Source organism: Salmo salar, chromosome 27 (assembly GCF_965601325.2).
Source record: "Salmo salar chromosome 27, fSalSal1, whole genome shotgun sequence".
In the NCBI taxonomy this organism is placed as follows: Eukaryota; Metazoa; Chordata; class Actinopteri; order Salmoniformes; family Salmonidae; genus Salmo; species Salmo salar.
Genome location: NC_138317.1, coordinates 27,265,299 through 27,290,863, shown reverse-complemented (window position 1 = coordinate 27,290,863; position 25,565 = coordinate 27,265,299). Strand labels below are relative to the sequence as shown.

Genomic DNA, 25,565 nt, shown 5'->3' with positions numbered 1-25,565 from the left:
ATTATTATCCCCCATACCACTATTACAGTGACTCAGACAAATTATGCTACCCTTTGCCTATTGGATACTTAGCTTATTCAAGCCTGTCTCAAAATACAACACTGCCCCTTTAAGACAAAAGAGGGCTCTTTATCTGACTTGCTTTTCAAAGATGTCTAGAAATGTACACGTTTGTGCTCTTGTAGTCAGCTCTTACTGACTACAAATTTATAACTGGGCTAATAACTCACTAACTAGCAAAGGATATGAACAAAATGTGCACACGTGGTTGCATGCAGCTCTTGCTTTGATCTCAAAACAAGCTAATCTACTCACGACCATAGCTGTACACAGTCCAGTTCAAAGTAAGTGGCACAGATCCATATATGGCAATGGTCTATTTGCATATAGGCTTACTGCAGCTCTGATTGGTTATGCCACACAAGTGAAGAGTATGGGCTGAGTCGTGTGCAATAGAATCTACTCCGATGTGTTCTGCCTACAACAAAATATCTTGCATAGTTTGTTTTGTTTCGGTATGTTGCATTGAAAGTGGATAATATTGCGTTGATTCAATCACAATTGCCACAGTAAAGGGAACTGTTGATAGTGGTAACTAACAGGGAAAACTCTAGGAAGTTGAGTGAAGTTCATGGGTTGATATTTCTTCTCCACTCTGCGTGGCAGTCTCGGGACTACTGTGCGCCCGTGCTCAGCACCCATGCCAAATCTTTGTAGTCTCCTGAGGGGGAATAGGCGTTGTCGTGCCCTCTTCACGACTGTCTTGGTGTGTTTGGACCATGATAGTTTGTTGGTGATGTGGACACCAAGGAACTTGAAGCTCTCGACCTGCTCCACTACAGCCCCGTTGATGTGAATGGGGGTGTGCTCGGCCCTCCTTTTCCTGTAGTCCACGATCCGCTCCTTTGTCTTGCTCACATTGAGGGAGAGGTTGTTGTCCTTGCAACACTTCTGACCTCCTCCCAATAGTCTCACGTTGTCGGTGATCAGGCCTACTACCGTTGTGTCGTCGGCAAACTTAGTGATGGTGTTGGAGTCATGCTTGTCCACGCAGTTGTGGGTGAACAGGGAGAAGAAGAAGAGGACGAAGCACGCAACCCTGAGGGGCTCCTGTGTTGAGGATCAATGTGGCAGATGTGTTGTTGCCTACCTTTAGCACCTGGGGGCGGCCTGTCAGGAAATCCAGGATCCAGTCGCAGAGGGAGGTGTTTAGTCCCAGTGTCCTTCGCTTAGTGCCCTCAAAGCTCATCACTATGTGTCTATGGGCACTATGACACTATGTCTTCCATAACTCAGACGCGGGCAATAAATACAGGAGCATCATGGCTAAAACGAACAGACTGGCCAATTTCACAATCCCTGAATTCATTAGATTATTGCTGACTGTTTGAAATGCTGTGTATTTGACCGTTAATTGTACAACAAAGCTTATTCAGAGAAAACATTAAACAAATCGAGATATCAGTATATTTTGAATCGCCCATAAGTTTGAAAAAAAAATCAGGTTATGATTTTTAGGCCATTTCTCCCAGCTCTCAAACAAAGTTGAATTAACACAACTGCAGAGAGGTGTAGGTGGGCCTGGGGAGGTCTAGAGGTTAGGCCGCTGCCTTCAGAGCTCAAATAACATGTTGCTGTGGACTCTAATCTGGCCCATGCCCTTTTGACACAAACCCTCTTTCAACGTTCCTGTCTTTCTCTCACTGTCTGAGGTATAGAGGTTCGTGACCTGTGATGCATTTCCTTTTTCAGAGCTGCTGCTGGATGACTTCCTGTTGACGTACCTAGTGTTCATGACGACCAACGACCTCTGTCAGGCCCTGCTCGGACAATATCCTTCACACACTGCATGTGTGTCTGTCTGTCTGTGTTTCTGTGTAGTGTGTATTGTCCTTAACTTGTCCCACCTACAGCAGTAAGCGTGTGCATGGTCAAGGTCAGGAGGATGGAAAGGAGGCCCTCTATAGGAAGAGGAAAGTACTACACCTAGTTGCTCACTGGACACGCCTATATAAGGACTTCCTACGAGAGGACGAACACATCAAGGCATTCATGAAGGTAGGAGGAGACACAGAGGTTTGGTAACCAGTGTGTGAGGGTTGTCGTGGGGATTATCTAGTGTAACCCAGGTAATAGCTGCCTAGTAACAGGAAGGAAAGGAAATATATTCTGCATGTCAGTGACAGCGATAACTTACCGTAATTTCCGGACTATTAAGCGCACCTGAATATAAGCCGCACCCACTGAATTTTTTAAAAAGTATTATTTTGAACATAAATAAGCCGCACGTCTATAAGCCGCAGGTGCCTACCCGTACATTGAAACAAATGAACTTTACACAGGCTTTAACGAAACACGGCTCGTAACAAAAATAAATAGGCTTTAACGAAACACGGCTTGTAACAAAAAATTAAAAATTAGCAGTAAACAGTAGCCTACCAAGAAAGTCATTGGTCACCATCTTCCTTCTCCTGTGCACTGAAACCATCTCCTTCGGTGTCGGAGTTGAATAGCCTCAGAGAATAGCCTTTTCATTGTCGCTCTCGTCACTTTCATCCGGAGGCAAATCCCCTGCTGAGCCCTCTTCAACACGCAGCAGTCCAGCCTTTCGAAACCCGTTGATGATAGTGGATTTTTTGACAATGCTCCACGCTGTCAGGACCCACTGGCAGACTTGACCATAAGTTGCTCTTCGCATGCGGCCCGTTTTAGTGAAGGATTTCTCCCCACTTGTCATCCAAGCCTCCCACTGAACACGGAGCGCCACCTTAAATGCACGATTTACACTGATGTCGAGTGGCTGCAAATACTTTGTTGTGCCCCCAGGAATCAGGGTGACAAAATGACTACCGTAATCAGAATGATGGGAAGTTTGAGAGCGCTCGATTGAATCTAAACAGTAAACAAAAAAGTTGTTTGACCTTAACCCGTTCGGCAATTTCATTGGTCTAATGAAAGCTTCATGCCGCCAAAAAACTGAGCACATCTGGGACATTGGAGGAAAAAAAATTTGAAAGCGGGAAAAATCCATATATTAGCCGCGTCATTGTTTAAGCCACGAGGTTCAAAGCCTGGGAAAAAAGTTGCGGCTTATAGTCCGGAAATTACGGTAAGTGTATGTGAGCTTGCAGCTTTGTTTTCTCCCTAGCACATGTTTGCACATACATTTACAATACTTAAACCTAAATATATCTCTAAGTGTGTGTGTGTGTGTGTGTGTGTGTGTGTGTGTGTGTGTGTGTCAGACTCTCTCCAGGTGTGTGTTAGAGGATCTTTATGAGTTTCCGTCTCTGGAGAAAGACATGAAGGAGTTCCAGAAGCTTCTACGACGTAGACAGTGAGTGTGTGTGTGTATCCGTGTGTGTGTATGTACAGCACAAGGACGCCATTGTTTATGAGACATGAGCACAGCCTACGGTTTGTCTGTGGGGGGATAGAGGGGGGTGGGATAGAGGAAACGGAAGCTTCAATTCTCAAGTAAATCTTTATTTATGAACAAGCAAATATGGAGTTGTTTGTTTATTTGTTTCTCTGTTTGTTTTTGTTTCAGCACAGTGGATGAATGTCCTCCACAACAAAAGGTGAGAGGGATGGAAGAAGGCCGAGGGGAGCGAGAGAAAATGGGGGGAGAGATAATTGGTAGACGAAAATGATCTGTCACTGCCAAGTTAAAGGGATACTTTGGGATTTTGGCAGTGAAATCCTTTATCTACTTCCCCAGAGTCAGATGAACTCATGGATTGCATTGTTATGTCTGCATCCAGTATGAAAGACGTTCGAGTTAGTTTTGCGAGCAACCGCTAACTACCGTTAGCACAATGACTGGAAGGCTATGGTGTATACTAGCATGCAAGCAGTTACCATAGACTCCCCCAGTCATTTCGCTGACACTAGTTAGAAACTTCCTTCAAACTGCATGCAGAGACATAAAAATTGTATCCACAAGTTCAATCTGACTCTGAGGAAGTATATAAATGGCTTCATTGCCAAAATCCTAAAGTATCCCTTTTATAATCTAATGGTTTATGTCCCACTGTCCCCTTCTCCCTCTCTCCATCCCTCTCTCTATCCCTCTCTCTTTCTTTCTCCCTATCCCTCTCTCCTTTCTGTCTTCATCCCTCTATTTCTCTGTCTGTCTCTCCAGAGTAAGCCTCTGTTCCAGCAGCTCAGTTTAAAGGAGAACAGTCTGCCACTCCGCTTCCCTCGGGCTGACACCAAAGAGGGTGAGAACACACACAAGTGATGCTGTGATTGTATGTGATTGATATGATTTATTGAAGTGTCATACACTTAGCGGTGCCCAGCCCACAAGACACTACTAAACAGAGTGACATTTTCTTTGTAATCAAAACAACATTTTCCAAATGATATGCATACAATAATCACAGCCTGTACAGCTATCTAGCCACACTACACAACCAGCTACCATCTAGCCACACTACACACAACCAGCTACCATCTAGCCACACCACACAACCAGTACATTTCTCCTTCTCCTCCAGGCATTGTGAAATAACTGAGCAATCTCAAACACGCCCTGTCTGAATTCAAGACTCTGCTCGTCCCGTAAGCAGAATACTTCAGGTTTATCACCAACATTTTTACTAAAAAGAACATGTCTCAGATCGCCATCCAGAGGGCAATAAAACACTAAATGGATTTCCTTTTCGATTTGCCCAAGTTCACACAGTAGGCAAATTCTCTCTTCGGACAATCTGTTAAATGACGTGTCTCTGTAGCCAGAGCGAGGGTGCCGGATCTGAGTGGTGCACAAACGGACGTTTGGTTTTTTGTTAGGTTCAGGAGGATATATGGTTCAGGGGTGTAGTTCTCGTTGATAAGAGTGTACGTTCTAAGTTTAGGTTTAAACCAAATATAAGCTGCCCATTTTTCCTTGTGGTTTTGTCCTTGATTTGGTTGACACCACATGCTAATTTGTTCCTGAATATACAGTGGTTTGCGAAAGTATTCACCCCCCTTGGCATTTTTCCTATTGTGTTGCCTTACAACCTGGAATTAAAATAGATTTTTGGGGGGGGTTGTATCATTTGATTTACACAACATGCCTACCACTATGAAAATGCTAAATATTTTTTATTGTGAAACAAACAAGAAATAATACAAAAAACAGAACCTGAGCGTGCATAACTATTCACCCCCCCCCCCCCCCAAAGTCAATACTTTGTAGAGCCACCTTTTGCAGCAATTACAGCTGCAAGTCTCTTGGGGTATGTCTATAAGCTTGGCACATCTAGCCACTGGGATTTTTACCCATTCTTCAAGGCAAAACTGCTCCAACTCCTTCAAGTTGGATGGGTTCCGCTGGTGTACAGCAATCTTTAAGTCATACCACAGATTCTCAATTGGATTGAGGTCTGGGCTTTGACTACGCCATTCCAAGACATTTAAATGTTTCCCCTTAAACCATTCAAGTGCTGCTTTAGCAGTATGCTTAAGGTCATTGTCCTGCTGGAAGGGGAACCTCCGTCCCAGTCTCAAATCCATGGAAGACTGAAACAGGTTTCCTTCAAGAATTTCCCTATATTTTGCGCCATCAATCATTCTTTCAATTCTGACCAGTTACCCAGTCCCTGCCGAGGAAAAACATCCCCACAGCATGATGCTGCCACCACCATGCTTCACTGTGGGGATGGTGTTCTCGGGGTGATGTGCTGGGTTTGTGCCAGACATAGTGTTTTCCTTGATGGCCAAAAAGCTCAATTTTAGTCTCATCTGACCAGAGTACCTTCTTCCATGTGTTTGGGGAGTGTCCCACATGCCTTTTGGCGAACACCAAACATGTTTGCTTATTTTTTCTGGCCACTCTTCCGTAAAGCCCAGATCTGTGGAGTGTACGGCTTAAAGTGGTCCTATGGACAGATACTCCAATCTCCGCTGTGGAGTTTTGCAGCTCCTTCAGGGTTATTTTTGGTCTCTTTGTTGCCTCTCAGATTAATGCCCTCTTTGTCTGGTCCCTGAGTTTTGGTGGGCGGCCCTCTCTTGGCAGGTTTGTTGTGGTGCCATATTCTTCCCATTTTTTAATAATGTATTTAATGGTGCTCCGTGGGATGTTCAAAGTTTTTGATATTTTTTTATAACTCAACCTTAATCTGTACTTCACAACTTTGTCCCTGACCTGTTTGGAGAGCTCCTTGGTCTTCATAGTGCCGCTTGCTTGGTGGTGCCCCTTGCTTAGTTGTGTTGCAGACTCGGGGGCCTTTCAGAACAGGTGTATATATATATATATATATATACATATGTGTGTATATATATATATATATATATATATATATGTATGTGTATGTGTGTATATATATATATGTGTGTGTGTGTGTGTGTGTGTGTGTATATATATATATACACTGCTCAAAAAAATAAAGGGAACACTTAAACAACACAATGTAACTCCAAGTCAATCACACTTCTGTGAAATCAAACTGTCCACTTAGGAAGCAACACTGATTGACAATACATTTCACATGCTGTTGTGCAAATGGAATAGACAACAGGTGGAAATTATAGGCAATTAGCAAGACACCCCCAATAAAGGAGTGGTTCTGCAAGTGGGACCACAGACCACTTCTCAGTTCCTATGCTTCCTGGCTGATGTTTTGGTCACTTTTGAATGCTGGTGGTGCTTTCACTCTAGTGGTAGCATGAGACGGAGTCTACAACCCACACAAGTGGCTCAGGTAGTGCAGCTCATCCAGGATGGCACATCAATGCCAGCTGTGGCAAGAAGGTTTGCTGTGTCTGTCAGCGTAGGGTCCAGAGCATGGAGGCGCTCCCAGGAGACAGGCCAGTACATCAGGAGACGTGGAGGAGGCCGTAGGAGGGCAACAACCCAGCAGCTGGACCGCTACCTCCGCCTTTGTGCAAGGAGGAGCAGGAGAAGCACTGCCAGAGCCCTGCAAAATGACCTCCAGCAGGCCACAAATGTTCATGTGTCTGCTCTAACGGTCCGAAACAGACTCCATGAGGGTGGTATGAGGGCCCGACGTCCACAGGTGGGGGTTGTGCTTACAGCCCAACACCGTGCAGGACGTTTGGCATTTGCCAGAGAACACCAAGATTGGCACATTCGCCACCGGCGCCCTGTGCTCTTCACCTATGAAAGCAGGTTCACACTGAGCACGTGACAGACGTGACAGAGTCTGGAGACGCCGTGGAGAACGTTCTGCTGCCTGCAACATCCTCCAGCATGACCGGTTTGGCGGTGGGTCTGTCATGGTGTGGGGTGGCATTTCTTTGGGGGGTCGCACAGCCCTACATGTGCTCGCCAGAGGTAGCCTGACTGCCATTAGGTACCGAGATGAGATCTTCAGACCCCTTGTGAGACCATATTTTTGTGTGATTTTGTTGTCAGCGCATTCAACTATGTAAAGAAAAAAGTATTTAATAAGATTATTACTTTCATTCAGATCTAGGATGTGTTGTTTAAGTGTTCCCTTTATTTTTTTGAGCAGTGTGTATATATATATATATATATATATATATATATATATATATATATATATATATATATATATATATATATATATATATATATATACACACTCAGATCATGTGACAGATCATGTGGCACTTACATTGCACAAAGGTGGACTTTATTTAACTAATTATGTGACTTTTGAAGGTAATTGGTTGCACCAGATCTTATTTAGGGGCTTCATAGCAAAGGGGGTGAATACATATGCACGTAACACTTTCCGTTTTTTAAATTTTTTATTTCACTTCACCAAGTTGGACTATTTTGTGTATGTCCATTACATGAAATCCAAATAAAAATCTATTTAAATTACAGGTTGTAATGCAACAAACTAGGAAAAACGCCAAGGGGGGTGAATACTTTTGCAAGGCACTGTACACGGAGTATACCAAACATTAGGAACACCTTCCTAATATTGACTTGCACTCCCCCTTTTGCCCTGTAGTGTTTTTAAAATTGTAGAACTGCATTTATTTTTCTGGACCCCAGGAAGAGTAGCTGCTAACTTGCCAGCAGCTAATGGGGATCCATAATAAATACAAATACAAACACAATCCATGTCTTAAAGGCTTAAAAAGCTACACTGATTGAAGTGGTTTTAACAGTGACATCATTTAGGGATCATAGCTTTCACCTGGATTCACCAGGTCAGTCTATGTCATGGAAAGAGCAGGTGTTCTTAATGTTTTATATATTCAGTGTATCCTGCAAATCAGTTTCACAAAAAATGGATAACAATTCTCCATCCCACAGATGGTTATGAGTAAGGTCCCAGTCAAACACTTTTTTAGTGATTCTGTGTTCTGGCATATTTATCAGTCTGTTCCATAGACGCATCATGTCACCTTTTGCCTAACCACACATGGTGGGGGTGCCACAGGGTTCAATTCTCGGGCCGACTCTCTTCTCTTTATACATCAATGATGTATACGTATACATCAATGATGTATATCTCTACTTGCACATTCATGTTCGGCACATCTACCATTCCAGTGTTTAATTGCTATATTGTAATTACTTTGCCACCATGGCCTATTTATTGCCTTAACTCCCTTATCTTACCTCATTTGCACTCACTGTATATAGACTTTTTTTCTTTTTTTCTACTGTATTATTGATTGTATGTTTTGTTTATTCCATGTGTAACTCTGTGTTGTTGTATGTGTCGAATTGCTATGCTTTATCTTTATCAGGTCGCAGTTGCAATTGAGAACTTGTCCTCAACTAGCCTACCTGGTTAAATAAAGGTGAAATAAAATAAAATAAATCTCCACAGGTGGCAAGGTTTGGAGTCAGTTTGATACCATTCCGCTCCAGCCTTTACCAAGAGCAGGTCCCCCCCAATTAAGGTGCCACCAACCTCCTGTGGTGCACACCAAGAAAGCAGCAGATTGCTCTGTTTTAAACATTGTTGCAATTAGTACCTACTTTGGAACCCCAAACCCCAGCTGCATAGTCCATCCCTGGACACACACAGCAGTTTTAGCTGAAAATAAGCACAGTAACCAAGATCATTTTGTTTAACACTGACCCCAAAGCTACACCGGCAGAATCTGCTAGTGATATTATGGCATCTTCAAAGGGAATGTGTTCATCCAGAATGAAACCAAGGACCTCTATACCAGGTAGTGTCAGAGGAAGGCCCTAAAAATTGTTTAAGACTCCAGCCACCCTAGTCTTAGGCTGTTCTCTCTGCTACCGCACAGCAAGCGGTACTGGAGCGCCAAGTCTAGGTCCAAGAGGCTTCTAAACAGCTTCTACCCACAAGCCATAAGACTCCTGAACACCTAATCAAATGGCTACCCAGACTATTTGCATTGCGCCCCCCCCCCCCCCCCCCCCACCTCCTTTTACACCACTGCTACTCTCTGTTGTTATCATCTATGCATAGTAACTTTAATACTCAACCTTCATGTACATATTACCTCAACTAACTGGTTCCCCCAGCACACTGAATCTGTACCTTTACCCCCCTGTATATAGTCTCGCTATTGTTATTTTACTGCTGCTCTTTAATGACTTGTTACTTTTATTTCTTATTCTTATCCATATTTTTTTAACTGCATTGTCGGTTAGAGCCTCATAAGTGTTTCACTGTAAGGTCTACACCTGTTGTATTCGGCGCATGTGACTAATAAAATTGTATTTTATTTGATATTTATAGAGCCGAGTGTACAATAATGGGGTTGGACCAAAACAACGGTTGTGTGCACTTCACTGCACGCCTTTCTTTCTGAAATGAATAATCTGGGTCTTTTCTTGATTTATCGCCAGTCTCAATTTAGTACACCATAGTTTAACAATATTCAACATATTCTGGAGGTCATCTAATGTCTCGGCAAGGACAACTGCACTACATGACCAAACGTATGTGGACGCCTTCTCGTCACACATCTCATTCCAAAATCAAGGGCATTAATATGGAGTTGGGCCCCCCTTTGCTGCTATAATAGCATCCACTCCTCTGGGAAGGCTTTCCACTTGATGTTGGAACATTGCTGTGGGGACTTGTTTCCATTCAGCAACGAGTATTAGGGAGGTTGGGCACTGATGTTGAGCGATTAGGCCTGGCTCGCAGTCAGTGTTCCAATTCTTCCCAAAGGTGTTCTGTCGGGTTGAGGTCAGGGCTCTGCAGGCCAGTCAAGTTCTTCCACACCGATCTCGACAAACAATTTCTGTATGGACCTCGCTTTGTGCACGGGGCCATTGTCATGCTGATACAGAAAAGGGCTTTCCCCAAACTGTTGCCACAAAGTTGGAAGCACAGAATCATCTAGAATGTCATTCTATACTGCAGCATGAAGATTTCCTTTCACTGGAACTAAGGGGCCTAGGACGAACCATGAAAAACAGCCTCAGACCATTATTCCTCCACCAAACTTTAGTTGGCACTATGCATTCGGGCAGGTAGCGTTCTCCTGGAATCTGCCAAACCCAGATTTGGTCGTTGGACTGCCAGATTGTGAAGCGTGATTCATCACTCCAGAGAACGCGTTTCCACTGCTCCAGAGTCCAATGGCGGCGAGCTTCCTCCGACACTTGGCTGCTCGGCCATGGAAACCCGTTTCATGAAGCTCCCGACGAACAGTTATTGTGCTGACGTTGCTTCCAGAGGCAGTTTGGAACTCAGTAGTGAGTGTTGCAACCGAGGACAGACAATTTTACGAGCTCCAGCACTCGGCAGTCCAGTTCTGTGAGCTTGTGTGACCTGCCACTTTGCAGCTGAGCCGTTGTTGCTCCTAGACGTTTCCACTTCACAATAACAGCAATTACAGTTGACCGGGGCAGCTCTAGCAGGGCAGAAATTTGATGAACTGACTTGTTGGAAAGGTGGCATCCTATGACGGTGCCACATTGAAAGTCACTGAGCTCTTCAGTAAGGCCATTCTACTGTCAAGAGGATGGCTGTGTTCTCAATTTTATACACTTGTCAGCAACAGGATGAAATAGCCTTTTAAACACCTGTCAGCAACAGGATGAAATAGCCTTTTAAACACCTGTCAGCAACGGGATGAAATAGCCAAATCCACTAATTTGAAGTGGCATCCACATACTTTTGTACATATAATGTATATCATCAGCATACAACAAGATGCCCAGGAATATATCCACAACTTCATCACCAGGTTTAGCATGTTTGATTTGTAGGGCTAAATCATTAACATATATTGCATATAAAGTATATGAGAGTAAGTCTTCCTGCTATACACCGTAAAGGGTTGGAAACCAGCCAGTCCTGAGGTCATTGAGCTGATCACAGTAAGACTTTGATGGGATCATAGAATCCTCCATCAATTCCCTTTTGAATTGTCTAAAAGCAAGGAGATCTCTATTCACCCAATCAAAAGCCTTCTGAAAATATGTTTTATGATGTGTTAACGCTATGTGTGTGTGTGTGTGGGTGTGTGTGTGTTCCAGTGCTGTGTCGTGTGTATGTGAGTGCTGACTCGTACCTGTGTGTTTACACACACTCTTTGCTGAGCGTGGCAGAGCTGCTGAGGATTGTGGGTCAGAAGATGGACCGACCAGAGGAGGACATGGTGCTGGTGACACACACACCTACTGGAGGTACACACACACACACACCCACTGAAGGTACACACACACACTGAAGATACACACACACACACCCACTGAAGGTACTCACACACACACTAACACACTGGACACACACACACTCCTTTTCACTCTCCCCACTTTTCTCTCTCACTCTCCCCCTGTAGAGAGGAGGATGTTACAGGCTGGTCAATATGTGTATTCGGAGACTTTGACGCCACAGAGCAAACTGATGGTCTGTCGGAGGGACCTCACACATATTATGGTAATTAACACCCAGATTACGGTTACGAATAATTTGATTGTGGTAATTCACTGACAAATGGTATTTATTTTTTAAACAAAGGCTTTAGGAGACCTTGATTCAGCTTACCTGGGGTGGGGTGTGTTGCACTACTAAATCAAATCAAACTCAAGCTAAGTATTTGAAAGACAAAAAAACACTAACCTACTCTTAACATACGTGTGTGTGTGTGTGTGTGTGTGTGTGTGTGTGTGTGTGTGTGTGTGTGTGTGTGTGTGTGTGTGTGTGTGTAGGCCCCTCTAACAGACAGTGAGCTGAGTAGGAGAACAGTGAGGTTGCTGGGTATCAACACCTGGGATATGGCTGCTGTTCTCACACAACTGGACTGGAACCTCTTCAACTCCATACACGAGGTAACACACACACACACACACACACACACACACACACACACACTGGAGGAACTTTACTACACACTCACGCATACACATACACACTCAACTCTGTCTTCCCCCCATGCAGCAGGAGTTGGTGTATTCCACAATGAGCTGTAGTACTGGAGGCAGCCACCGGGAGGGGCTGTCTGTATTGCTGCAGCGCTGTAACGAGGTCCAGCAGTGGGTTATGTCTGAGGTCCTGATGTGTGTGTCACTCAACAAACGAGTCCAGCTGCTCAAGAAGTTCATCAAGATTGCAGCGCAGTAAGAGAACACACACACTTTAGACAATCAAACACACACACACACACACATGGACACACACACACACAACTAATCCCTGTTTTGTGTTATGAAGCTGTAAGGCCCAAAGGAACCTGAACTCAGCGTTTGCCATCATCATGGGACTCAACACAGCAGCCGTCAGCAGACTCAACATAACCTGGGAGGTAAGTGTGTGTGTGTGTGTGTGTGTGTGTGTGTGTACTCTGACGGTGTATATCTGTTCCATACGTTTACTTTCAGAAAGTTCCGGGGAAATTCAAGAAGATCTTCTCTGAACTGGAGCTGATCACAGTAAGACTCATTATCATTGGTTTAAAATAATATTCATCCTGAATATTGGTGGAAAATAGTTAGGTCATGAATTAATGAACAAAATATTCTGAGACTATTGGTGTATCAGTCTCTAGGTTCACATCCACTTGACCCTAAGCCTAACCTCTAACCCCTAACCTTACCCTGACCCCTAACCTCTCCTCGTTCTCTCTCCAGGACCCGTCTCTGAACCATAAGGCCTACAGAGATGCCTTCAAGAAGATGAAGCCTCCTAAGATCCCCTTCATGCCTCTGCTGTTGAAAGACATCACCTTTATCCACGAGGGAAACAAAACCTTTCAGGACAACCTGGTCAACTTCCAGAAACTGGTGAGTCATGACATGTCTGTTGTTTGTCTGAACGTTTGTCTGTCTGTCTGTTTAATAACCGTTATCATGGTGACTGACTCTCTTCTATGCCCCGACCCCTCAGCACATGATCGCCGACACAGTGCGTCTGATTCGCCACTGCCAAAGCGACCAACTCGGTATGTTGTCTCTGTCTCTCTTTCTGTCTCTCTTTCTGTCTGTCTGTGCCTGTGTGTTTGTAATGTTGTTCTGTTCAGTCTCTGCTGGTGAAGTCATACAGCTTCAGTGTTTTTGTGTGTGTGTGTGTGTGTGTGTGTGTGTGTGTGTGTGTATCTGTCTGTATCCTAGGTAACGAGGTGGTGGGGAGCGACAGTGCAGAGGTCAGGGCGAGCGTTCACTACCTCCACATCATCGACAATCAACAGACACTGTTCCAACTGTCACACAAGCTGGAGCCTCGCGCCTGAACACACACACTCCTAGAGGACCTTCACAGAAAATACACTTGGTGTTGAAGGTGCCATGCAAGCCACCAGCTCTTAGCCAATCACAGTTCAGCATCCTGATTCTACACCTGCTTCTACATCTGCATTGCTTGCTGTTTGGGGTTTTAGGCTGGGTTTCTGTACAGCACTTTGAGATATCAGCTGATGTAAGAAGGGCTTTATAAATACATTTGATTTGATTTGATTCAGCCAGCCAACCACAGAGCTGCACACTGAGGCGGCGTTCAGACTTAAAATGTATATCCATCAACCTGATTCAGATTGTTTTTCTGTGAAGGTCAAACTTTGACAGACGACAAAGACCATGGAGAAGACAGACGGCCATTCGTTATTGTTCTGTCATGAATACTATTTTTAAGCTACTCTCAAGAGGAGTTTGTACAGCTACTGAGATTGTGTGTTGTTCTGTTTCTGGTCTTAAGTTAACAATTAGTTTCATTGTATTAATTATCCACAGTAGGGAAACAGTCAAGAGACTGCAGATAGTAACTGTTAGTATATGACTGGAAGTCATGCAGTAGACGTACAGTAGATGTATACTGTATGTGTTCAGGCCACATGGTGAGATATGCCTCTGGATGACACAGTGCCAAATGTCCGGATGAGGGAGAGATGCCATATACAGATTACACACACATCCCTTTTTATTTGTACCTGTAGAAACCACAAAGCCCTCATCATTTCTGGTCCTGTCATACCATAACACAAAGGTCCTACTATTACACATTCTTATTGGACGGGTATTATAGAGATTATTATTATTACATTGTTATTACACTTTTACTGACTGAAGAGCGATAGATATGCTGTTTCAATGCCTGTTACACACAGATTTCACTAAGCAACATGGCATTGGTTCAAACCTAGTCAATGCATTCAACACTGATCAAGTACATCACTGTTAAGGCCTGGTGTATTCACACTGACTGATCAAGTACATCACATGACGCTAAGGTACAGTGTTCAGGTGTGTAGAAGCAGGGCAGTAGTGCTATATAACTATTTATTGTAATATTTAGTTTGTTTCTCTATAGAATGTGACAGTCCTGTGTGCCATATCACACTGGAGCTGTATAAAGACAGACCTCGGTAAAGATTTGCAGGACATATGTGTAAATACATTGAACTGTGTCCACGAAGGTTTGCTGGTTGAGCTGAAACGCTGGAATGTTTAAAACAGGAGACTAGGGAGTGGAGTTGGTCCAGGGATTGTTACTGTCCTATGTGATTTCAAAATGAGGGGAAAAGAGAGAAAAAGACCAAGAGGCAGAGGGGTGTTGTTTTCTTGCCATGATGATGTAAAGTTCTGTTTTAAAGAATGTTGTTATGTTGCATGACGTGACAACCCCACCAGATCACAATGCAAGATGACACTAAGAGTGTGTCCCAAATTGCATCCTATTTCCTATATAGTGCATTACTTTTGACCAGAGCTATGTGGCCCTGGTCGAACATAGTGCACTATATAGGGAATAAGGAGCTCTGGTTAAAAGTAGTGCACTATATAAGCCAGGGAATAGTGTGCCATTTCAGATTTGCTCTAAGGCTTTATACCACTGTAATATTGTTGATTTGTAAATATGCATAATGTTATTATGATGCTTGAGATGTTATTATTTATCTGTTTTAAAGGTAGGCCTACATTCCACAATATGATGTCTTCATACACAGCGGGAGAAAGAAAAGAGCAGAGCAGTATGTTCCCCGTCCCTAACTGCTGAAGCCACACGTCTTTTCTAAAGAGAGGTTTACTACGTCAAAGTTTTACTGGCGATTATGAATAAATTAGAGCTTTTATGTCATATTAAACATTGTGTCAATGGTCACTGTCTCTGAATATTATTAGAGAGGAGGACGAGAGGATGGAGGAGTAGGAAAGAAATGATAGAAGAGAGGAAAGAAAATAATAAAATAACAAAACAGCTGTTTCTCATTTTCACTTCTCATTAAGCATGAGGTGACATCACTGCCTCCCTGTGCATACATTACAAACCCTATAATTTATGTCAGAGGAAGACGAGTCTTGAGCTCAGCGGGCTAATTGGTGGTGGTGGGCGTGGAGAAGGGGGAGTGACAGGAGAGGGAGAGTACAGCTTCTGTAGGGGCCATTCAGAATGTGTAATAGGCTATGGAATTTAAAAATAATAAAGACAATAATACCATCATCATGAGATTATACATATTTGTTGAAGCATATACAGTGCATTTGGAAAGAATTCAGACCCCTTGTTCTAAAATTGATTAAATTGTTTTTTCCCCCTCATCAATCTACACATAATGACAAAGCACAAACTGGTTTTTAGAATTTTTTGTTAATGTATAAAAATATTTAAAAAATGCAAATGTACATAAGTATTCAGACCCTTTACTCAGTACTTTGTTGAAGCCAGCTTTGTGGCAGCGATTACAGCCTCTAGTCTTCTTGGGTATGACACTACAAGCTTGGCACACCTGTATTTGAGCTCTCTCAAGCTCTGTCAGGATGGATGATGGGGAGCGTCGCTGCACAGCTATTTTCAGGTCTCTCCAGAGATGCTTGATCGAGTTTTAAGTCCATGCTCTGGCTGGGCCACTCAAGGACATTCAGAGACTTGTCCCCAAGCCACTCCTGCATTGACTTAGCTGTGTGCTTAGGGTCGTTGTCCTGTTGGAAGGTGAACCTTTGCCCCACTCTGAGGTCCTGAGCACTGTGGAGCAGGTTTTCATCAAGGATCTCTCTCTGTATTTTGCTTCGTTCATCTTTTCCTCGATCCTGACTAGTCTCCCAGTCCCTGCTGCTGTAAAACATCCCCACAGCATGATGCTGCCACCACTATGCTTCACCGCCGTAGGCATGGTGCCAGGTCTCCTCCAGACATGACGCTTGGCATTCAGGCCAATCTTGGTTTCATCAGACCAGAGAATATTGTTTCTCATGGTCTGAGAGTCCTTTGGGTGCCTTTTGGCAAACTCCAAGCGGGTTGTCGTGTGCCTTTTACTGAGGAGTGGCTTCCGTCTGGTCACTTTAACATAAAGGCCTGATTGGTGGAGTGCTGCAGAGATGGATGTCCTTCTGGAATGTTCTCCCATCTCCACAGAGGAACTCTGGAGCTCTGTCAGAGTGGCCATCGGGTTCCTGGTCACCTCCCTGACCAAGGCCCTTCTACCTCGATTGCTCAGTTTGGCCGTGTGGCCAGCTCTAGGAAGAGTCTTGGTGGTTCCAAACTTCTTAAATTTAAGAATAATGGAGGCCACTGTGTTCTTGGGGACCTTCAATGCTGCAGAAATTTTTTGGTACCCTTCCCCAGATCTGTGCCTCGACACAATTCTGTCTCGGAGCTCTACGGACAATTCCTTCGACCTCATGGCTTGGTTTTTGCTCTGACATGCACTGTGAACTGTGAGACCTTATATAGACAGGTGTGTGCCTTTCCAAATCATGTCCAATGAATTGAATTTACCACAGGTGGACTCCAATCAAGTTGTCGAAACATCTCAAGGATGATCAATGGAAACAGGATGCACATGAGCTCAATTGCAAGTCTCATAGCAAAGGGTCTGAATAGTTATGTAAATAAGGTATTTATGTTTTATATTTTTTATAAATATGCAAACATTTCTAAAAACCTGTTTTCAGGTTGGGGTAGATTGATGATTTTTTTTGTTTATCAATTTAGAACCAGGAAAATTGTGGGAAAAGTCAAGGGGTCTGAATACTTTCCGAATGCACTGTATGATATAACATAAATGTGTTAAATTTTGTCTTAATGTAGGAAAATCCTAAACATGTAGGCGCCAAATGTTTCCAGATTTGCTATTACTTTGTTGCAGACACTGCAGTACAGTAGTTGGATTTTAAAGGACAGATCCTTGAAAAGGCCATTTCTCGGGACAGATTCTGCCACACCTACATTGTCTTTTTGCCGCGAAACTGGGGAGAGGGCGGGACTCGGGCTGTTCCATTATGTATCTGGGGGAGAAGGAGAGAGACTCCGAGCGGAAACTCATTACAAATCAATTAACTTCACTCTCACGGCCGTCGTATAACGACTTCTACATTTAAGAAAAGTATTCTGGGCTCATAAAATCAAGTCAGCAAGCTTGAAAACATATTTGAACGAAATTCAAAACTGGACTGCACACCTGCCTTTTGAGACAAGTACACGAACTCGTGCTTTTTTTTAACCATTCATTCTTTGTTGCGTGAACTGCATGTGAACTTCTGAGAGAATAAAATTCGTCTCTCAAACGAGTTAAAATGACGTTATCATCAAAGGTAAGTGAGGTTTAACAGTTGCAGCTTTTAAATCTCCACACGGTACAGCCAGAAGAGGACTGGCCGTGCCTCAGAGCCCGGCTCCTCTAAGTTTCTAATGACTTTTTCCTAGCCACTGTGCATCTGCATTGCTTGCTGGTTTGGGGTTTTACGCTGTACTGTTTTAGCCTACAGTACAGTCCAGGGGGTGGGTATAATTTGTGGAACGTTCCAACAGGAATCTGTTCCAAAAACGTCGTAAAGTACAAGGTTGCCAACAAACAACGCATACAAAGTAACACCTAACTAACTAGCTGCCGAATAGGCATCAACTCACCACGTAGCTTAATCTTAATGTTTGTCCATAGGCTACCAAAGTGAGGACAGATATTTTTCGGAATAAACGTTGGGAGTGAAAAACTTCGTTAAATAGTCCACGCCCTACCCGGTTTCTTTATTCTGCCGCTGTACAACTCTGTATGCGTTGTTTGTGGGCAACCTTGTTATTTACGACGTTTTAGCAACAGATTCCTGTTGGAACGTTCCACAAATTATACCCACCTCAGTCCTGGGTCCTTTATAAGGCCCTTTGGCTTTACTCCTCTAAAGGAAAAGGCTATCTAAGTCAAGTCATAAAATGTCCAGTTCCTTATTTTATATATTTAAATGTAATTTATATCGACAGCCTATCATAGAAATCAGTGCTGCAGTATTTGAATATGAGAAATGTAATAGGAATGAATTTGGTCTGTTTACATTTTTGTTAGTGGCCAACTCTTTGACTCATTACTGAACCCGAGCTGTGCTGGTTACACCTCCACTATAGACTACCTTCTGGAAAGGACAGTGTGAAAGGGGTATTATATATTAGTGTAGCTTTAACACAGATGAATAGGGGAAAATAGCAGAGTTAGTTATACAAGTATCTTTGGCTTTAATCTGTTGTCTGTCCTTCAGACCCCCATGGCCCTGGCGGCCATCTTTGAGAGTCCCAGTGATGACGAGGACTTCCTGGGTTTTGCCATGTCAGTGCCTAGTGACAGCGAATCAGACGACAGCAGGGACAGCCTTGCCTCTGAGGACTCTGGGAAGCCGGTGAGTAGCTGCCAATCTTTACCGCAGACACACACACACACTACAATCCTGGTTTACTTAATTCTGCTACAGTTAGCGATTTGAAATGATCCATCCACCTCTTTCTCTCTCTCTCTTCAGGCTGTGTGTTTCAGGTCAAAGTTTGTGACCGCTGAGTTGGTAAGTCTGTTCAGCCATTCAGACAGTCAGGAGGGGGGGGGTTGAGGGCTTTGGTGAGGGAGAGAAGAGAGGGTTCAGAAGCAAGATGAAGGCTATGGTATTGAGACCTAACATGGCATCTATTTTCTACTGTTCTCTCCAGTGGTATGTGTGTATGGGGATGCCTGGTTGTACCATGACTCTTCTCCTGTTTTCGGTCGCTCCAGTGCGTGGCGGAGGGGAGTGACGCTCTCCTCTCCTGTTTTCGGTCGCTCCAGTGCGTGGCGGAGGGGAGTGACGCTCTCCTCTCCTGTTTTCGGTCGCTCCAGTGCGTGGCGGAGGGGAGTGACGCTCTCCTCTCCTGTTTTCGGTCGCTCCAGTGCGTGGCGGAGGGGAGTGACGCTCTCCTCTCCTGTTTTCGGTCGCTCCAGTGCGTGGCGGAGGGGAGTGACGCTCTCCTCTCCTGTTTTCGGTCGCTCCAGTGCGTGGCGGAGGGGAGTGAAGCTCTCCTCTCCTGTTTTCGGTCGCTCCAGTGCGTGGCGGAGGGGAGTGACGCTCTCCTCTCCTGTTTTCGGTCGCTCCAGTGCGTGGCGGAGGAGAGTGATGAAGACACAGGTTTCTACTCCGAGGGGGAGGAGCCAGACACACACACAAGGAGGAGTCTCTGTGTTGCCTTTAGGTGAGTGTACGAGTGTTCAACTGTGTGTGTATGGCACCCTATTCACTATGATGGCACCCTATTCACTATGATGGCACCCTATTCACTATGATGGCACCCTATTCACTATGATGGCACCCTATTCACTATGATGGCACCCTATTCACTATGATGGCACCCTATTCACTATGATCCACTGCTTTTTGAATACAGTTGAATACTCTGCTTCAGGTTTCCCACCAAAATACTCTCTGCCAAGAAAGGGGAGGCACCAAAGAAACCCCAGCCAATCACTACCGCCCCTCCGGAGAGGAGAACCAATGAAAAGGAGCATCTGAAAAGGGGTGTGTCTCAGGTGTCCCGTGGGATGGTGACACGGGGTCAGAAACAGCCTCTAAAAAAAGAGGAGGTTGAATCTCCAATTCTAAATAAACGAGCCAAGAACATCCAGGAGAACAAGGCCATGGTACATAACCACTGACCAGGGTCGTGTTCCATAGGCAGTTACACTACTGAATACAACCCTGCTGAATACAACCCTGCTGAATACAACCCTGCTATCTACTTTCTCTCTTGCTATTATTGTGTATATTAGAGGGGTTTTCTCATCCTGTGTTGTTATTGTTGTCCTTCAGTTGGCCAAGCTGTTTGCTGACCTGACCAACATGGCTGAACTCCCCCCTTCTACCATGGTGAGTTAGTACACTACACACTTGACTGGGCTAATGGAATTGGTTCATATTGAGCATGTTTCAGATTAACTTACCACAGTTGGACTGGCGGACTCTGTAAATCACCTTGCTTCCCAAAGATAAGTGGCACTGCAGCTCGTCTTGTTCAAACTGATCCCCTGAAACACGCAGACTTTCTCAGGTGACTCGTGACTTCAGGGTGTTGTAGTTCTGACTGGTGCATTGTGGGTGTTGTGTTCCAGAAGAAGAGGCGTGTGAGTGAGATGCCGACCCCTCGTAGACGAGGTGTGTATGAGGGGGGCGAGAGGAGGAACCCATCGCGTGCGGCCAGACCGCCAGAGAAGTTTGGGGTGGAGGAGCGGAGTACCTCCCCCTCACGGCACAACAGATCTGTGAGGACTATCTGTGTCAGGAAACTACTGGAGGTACATAGGGGCACACATGACTTACATATGCTTGTTCTCACACACACACACACACACACTCATTATGCACACACACATTCTTTACACAGGTAACACTTGATCATTGTGATTGAACAGGTAGATGATGATGGTTTGTGTGTGGCCAGGTGAATGATGAGCTGAGTAGAAGTGGGAAGAAGAGGAGGGCGAGCAGCGGAAAGAGGAGGAAGATTACACATGTGAGATCAGTCGATGAGATCACAGAGGAAGAGCTGGACAACGTGGCGGAAGGCGCCAAAGACAAGATACTGGACAAGGACCACGTAAGAGAGACACACACAGCAAGGCTTTTATAATTGTCACTTTTCATCAGCTGCTCAGGACTGTTGTCTATCCATCTGTCCTGTGATAGAGATGGAACTGGTGTGTGTGTTCCAGGGCAGCACTTGTCATCAGTGTAGGCAGAAGACTCTGGACACCAAGACGGTGTGTCGTAGCGGAGTATGTTCAGGGGGCAAAGGTCAGTTTTGTGGGCCCTGTCTGAGGAACCGCTACGGAGAGGACGTACGCTCTGCCCTGCTAGATCCAGTTAGTATACACACAGCCCTTGACCTCCCAATCACTACACCAAATACATTGTTTTGTCACTAAATCCATGTATTTTTCTGTGTCTCTATATCCCGCGCTCTCTCTCTAGGACTGGGAGTGTCCTCTGTGTAGAGGTATCTGTAACTGCAGTTTGTGTCGACGGAGAGAAGGACGTTGTGCAACAGGACAACTCGTCCATTTGGCTCAACATAAGGGCCACAGCAACGTCCAAGATTACCTGGAGAGGTAGGTGCAGTGGTGGAAAAAGTACCCAGTTGTCATACATGTGGAAAAGTCAAGATGCCTTAATAGAAAATGACTCAAGTGAAAGTCACCCAGTAAAATACTACTTGAGTCAAAGTATTTGGTTTTTAATGTACTTAAATATCAAAAGTAAGAGTATAAATCATTTCAAATTCCTTACCAGATGGTACGATCTTTGTGTTTTTTATTTTAGAATAGCCAGGGACACACTCCAACATTTGGACATCATGTACAAAAAAAGCATTTGTGTTTAGTGAGTCATCCACATCAGAGGCAGTAGGGATGACCAGGGATGTTCTCTTGATAAGTGTGTGAATTGGACCATTTTCCTGTCTTGCTAAGCATTCAAAATGTAACGAGTACTTTTGGGTGTCCAGTGGTGTAAAAATACTTGATGTAGCTTTTATGGACAACTTTTACTTCACTACATTCCTAAAGAAAATAATATACTTTTTACTCCATACATTTTCCCTGACAGAAGGCTCCTCTAAGTAGGCTACCCGTTACATTGTGAATGTTTAGCAGGACAGGAAAATGGTCCAATTCATGCACTTACTGTATCAAGAGAACATCCCTGGTCCTCACTACTGCCTGTGATCTGGCGGACTTGCTAAACACACACACTTTGTTTTGTAAATCATGTCTGAGTGTTGGAGTGTGCATCTGGCTGTCTTTAAATAAAATGGTGCCACCTGGTTTGCTTAATATTAGGAATTTTAAGATGTATATTTAACCAAATACTTTTGCTCAAGTAGTATTTTACTGGGTGACTTTCACTTTTATTTGAGTAATTTTCTATTAAGGTATCTTTACTTTTTACTCAAGTATGACCATTGGATACTTTTTCTACCGCTGTGGGTGTCAGTGAAAATGTATGGAGTAAAAAATGAAGTACGCTATTTTATTTAGGAATGTAATAGTTACCCCCCCAAAACTACTTAAGTAGTACTTTAAAGTACTTTTACTTAAGTACTTTACCACTGGGTAGGTAGTGTTTTAATTTGGTTGTGTGTTTGATTGCGCTAATAAAGGTTGTTTTAATAAAAAAAATGTCTCTACTTTTCTTTCTCCACAGCATCCAAAAAGATCTTCGAGCCTAGAGACAAGACCAGACAAGCAGACAGCTCCCCCATTGGTCAGGACAGACAATTACACCCTGGAGGCCCAGAGGGAGATACACCCTCTGTCTGCTGGGTGTCTCAATAGCCTCTCCTTTCTCCTGAAGTGTACACCCTTCACTACTTCCCACAAATCAGAAAGCATTGGATTTGCAGAGGCATGGGCTAAAGGGAGTTTCCACCATATTTCTTATACCAGTCATTTCCCTACAAATCAATGGATGGAAGTGAACAAGTGCACACTTTGGGCAGAAGGAGAGATAATTAAGACGTAGTCATACTGACACACAGAATTGTTGTGCTTTAGTACTGCCACAGTTCAGACTCGAGTCCAGGGTTTGGGATCTCTAGATGGTCTAGAACAATGTTCCAGAACAATGTTCCTCAATGACTGCCACGTCCCTCTAACACCTTATTTAATCACAGTCATGTTCAGAGACAGGAGGTCTGACAGGAGGTACTACCTGACATTTTCCAGTAAGAACATGTAATTACCATTTATTGTTGCAAAATGTTTTGCTACGGTGTACACCACTGAATATGACCCAGGAAAACCATAACTTGTGGCTCTCTGCAACTAAAAAGATTGAGAAACATCGGTCTAGATGGATATCTGTGGTTCCAAGTCTGTTTACACAGGCAGCCCAATTCTGAAATCATATTTTTATGCAACAGCGGTCAGGCAGTGGAGTTGAACTTTTTATTAGACCTTGGATGGGGCGGAGGGTGCAGACATCCGCTGTTAAATTCAATACCTTTTTAATTTGGGGAATAATGTTTACGCACCTATTATTATGCTAAATTGGCATAGTTTGAGTTTACGTTACTTGAGAGTTTACACCTATTTTACCACTGCATCCCTAGTAGTAAGACATGGTCTACCTTTTACTGAAAGAAACAGAACATAGCCAATACAATTGGACCTATGGGATGTATAGTGTACTGTTTATTACACTGTTTTAATGTTTTTTTCTTCTATATTGAGTTAAAGTTTTAAGACTGCTTCTGAAAGTAGACACTGTACGTTAGCTGAATCTAAAATAAAGAACTGAAGTTCAAATGTTTACTAGTTGGTGTCTATAGCACAATGTCTGTCGTAGCAGTTTGGAATGTGTGTAGATTTAGTCCTCTAGGGTTAGTGAAGGTGAACACATTTCAGGAGAAAAGGGGAAGACTCTAAATTGGGCTTCAGGTCAAAGGGGGGTCAATTGTTGGGTCTTGAGATAGTAGTGACCACGGCTAACGACCAGGTGCCTTCCCTGTCTGTCGGGTTAAAACGTGGATGAGTGTGCGTGTAACTTTTGGTAGATCAGTGGAAACCGTTTTACATTTTAGTCATTTCGCAGACGCTCTTATTCAGAGCATTCATCTTAATTTCAACGGTTTGACTGAGTTACAGTTCATGTAAGGGAATCAATCAATTTAAACACTTTTCATTAGGCCCTAATCTATGGATTTCACATGACTGGGCAGGGGCGCAGCCATGGGTGGGCTTGGGAGCGCATAGGCTCACTGACTGACTAGGCCTGGCTCCCCAATCAGAATGAGTTTTTCCTCACAAAAGGGCCTTATTACAGACCCACATAATCCTCAGTTTCATCAGGTGTCCGGGTGGCTGGTCTCGGAGAGATCACACAGGTGAAGAAGCTGGATGTGGAGGTCCTGGGCTGGCGTGGTTACACGTTGTCTGCGGTTGTGAGGCCAGTTGGACATACTGCCAAATTCTCTAAAACAACATTGGAGGCAGGTTATGGTAGAGAAATTAACATTCAATTCTCTTGCAACCGATCTGGTGGACATTCCTGCAGTCAGGATGCCAATTGCACTCTCCCTCAAAACTAGAGACATCTGTGTCATTGTGTTGTGTGACAACTGCATCTTAGAGTGGCCTTTTATTGTCCCCGGCACAAGGTGCACCTGTAATGATCATTCTGTTTAATCAGCTTCTTGATATGCCACGTGTCAAGTGGGTGAATTATCTTGGCAAATGAGAAATGCTCACTAACAGGGTTGTAAACAAATTTGTGCACAACATTTGAGAGAAATAAGCTTTGTGTGTGTATGGAACATTTCTGGGATCTTTTATTTCAGATCATGAAACATGGGACCAACACTTTACATGTCATGTTTATATTTTTGTTCCGTATAATATACAGTAGACAGAGAAAGGCTGTGTGTTTTAATGGATAGTCTCTCTATATCATAAGGGCCAGTCTCTCTATATTATAAGGGATACTATCTCGCTGCCTCTGTCCCTCCGTCTGTATATTATTAGGGCCTGAGACTAGCCCTTATATTATACAGCAGGGCTGCCCAACCCTCTTCCTGGAGATCTACTGTCCTGTAGGTTTTTAGTCCAATCTTAACTAGCTGAATCAGATACGCTAATTTAAGGTCTTGTTGAGCAGCTAATTAGTAGAATCAGGTGTGTTAAATGAAGGTTGGACTGAAAACCCACAGGACTGTAGCTGTCCAGGAAAAGGGTTGGGCAGCCCTGCTATATAGAGACCAGCCCTTATAATATACAGATAGCGAGTGTCCCTGATTCGACGGTGAGAACGGGAGAGACACTGACCATATAATAGAGGGAGCGAGACAGACTCACCCCTGTGATAGGGAGGGAGAGAAAGCTGAAGGCAGCGAGAGGCCGACCTTTATCCAAAAAAAAGTGGGGGAGAAAAGGAGAGACTGGCCCTCATGATTAAAAAAGAAAACAACGTTCACACCTCTCCTCTT

At 43.9% G+C, this 25,565-nt stretch overlaps 2 protein-coding genes across 8 annotated transcripts in view; both read left to right on the top strand.

Moving 5' to 3' along the window:
- Positions 1-15,571, top strand: part of LOC106588797 (rap guanine nucleotide exchange factor 5) — a 57,188-nt gene extending 41,617 nt beyond the window's left edge. For all 3 annotated transcript variants that reach the window (XM_014178231.3, XM_014178230.3, XM_045709510.2), the window contains exons 12-25: positions 1,753-1,831; positions 1,908-2,058; positions 3,246-3,337; positions 3,551-3,581; positions 4,145-4,223; positions 11,408-11,557; positions 11,713-11,810; positions 12,083-12,202; positions 12,312-12,490; positions 12,585-12,675; positions 12,752-12,802; positions 13,001-13,153; positions 13,257-13,311; positions 13,481-15,571. In XM_014178231.3, coding sequence (XP_014033706.1) covers positions 1,753-1,831; positions 1,908-2,058; positions 3,246-3,337; positions 3,551-3,581; positions 4,145-4,223; positions 11,408-11,557; positions 11,713-11,810; positions 12,083-12,202; positions 12,312-12,490; positions 12,585-12,675; positions 12,752-12,802; positions 13,001-13,153; positions 13,257-13,311; positions 13,481-13,599 — 1,448 coding nt within the window. In that variant the 3' untranslated portion in view covers positions 13,600-15,571. The remainder of the gene's footprint in view (positions 1-1,752; positions 1,832-1,907; positions 2,059-3,245; positions 3,338-3,550; positions 3,582-4,144; positions 4,224-11,407; positions 11,558-11,712; positions 11,811-12,082; positions 12,203-12,311; positions 12,491-12,584; positions 12,676-12,751; positions 12,803-13,000; positions 13,154-13,256; positions 13,312-13,480) is intronic.
- Positions 15,572-17,603: 2,032 nt separating this feature from the next.
- On the top strand, positions 17,604-23,090 carry LOC106588796 (cell division cycle-associated 7-like protein). 5 transcript variants are annotated; one of them, XM_014178226.3, is made up of 11 exons: positions 17,604-17,893; positions 18,830-18,967; positions 19,088-19,126; positions 19,690-19,784; positions 19,995-20,229; positions 20,399-20,455; positions 20,698-20,880; positions 21,027-21,182; positions 21,298-21,447; positions 21,557-21,693; positions 22,787-23,090. In XM_014178226.3, the coding sequence occupies exons 1-11, from the start codon at positions 17,876-17,878 to the stop codon at positions 22,809-22,811; spliced, it is 1,233 nt and encodes a 410-aa protein (XP_014033701.2). In that variant the 5' UTR covers positions 17,604-17,875; the 3' UTR covers positions 22,812-23,090. The 5 variants fall into 5 exon arrangements, with proteins under 5 accessions (XP_014033701.2, XP_014033700.2, XP_014033699.2 ...); XM_014178225.3 differs by having other exon boundaries at positions 19,333-19,784; positions 20,701-20,880; XM_014178224.3 differs by having other exon boundaries at positions 19,333-19,784.
- The last annotated feature ends 2,475 nt before the right edge of the window (positions 23,091-25,565 follow it).

What these genes read in the sequence shown, in the direction of transcription:
- LOC106588796 (XM_014178224.3), top strand. An exon ending in AGATACTGGACAAGGACCAC is followed by an intron (nt 21,183 to 21,297) that starts GTAAGAGAGACA and finishes TGTGTGTTCCAG; the next exon opens with GGCAGCACTTGTCATCAGTG. An exon ending in GTCCAAGATTACCTGGAGAG is followed by an intron (nt 21,694 to 22,786) that starts GTAGGTGCAGTG and finishes CTTTCTCCACAG; the next exon opens with CATCCAAAAAGATCTTCGAG.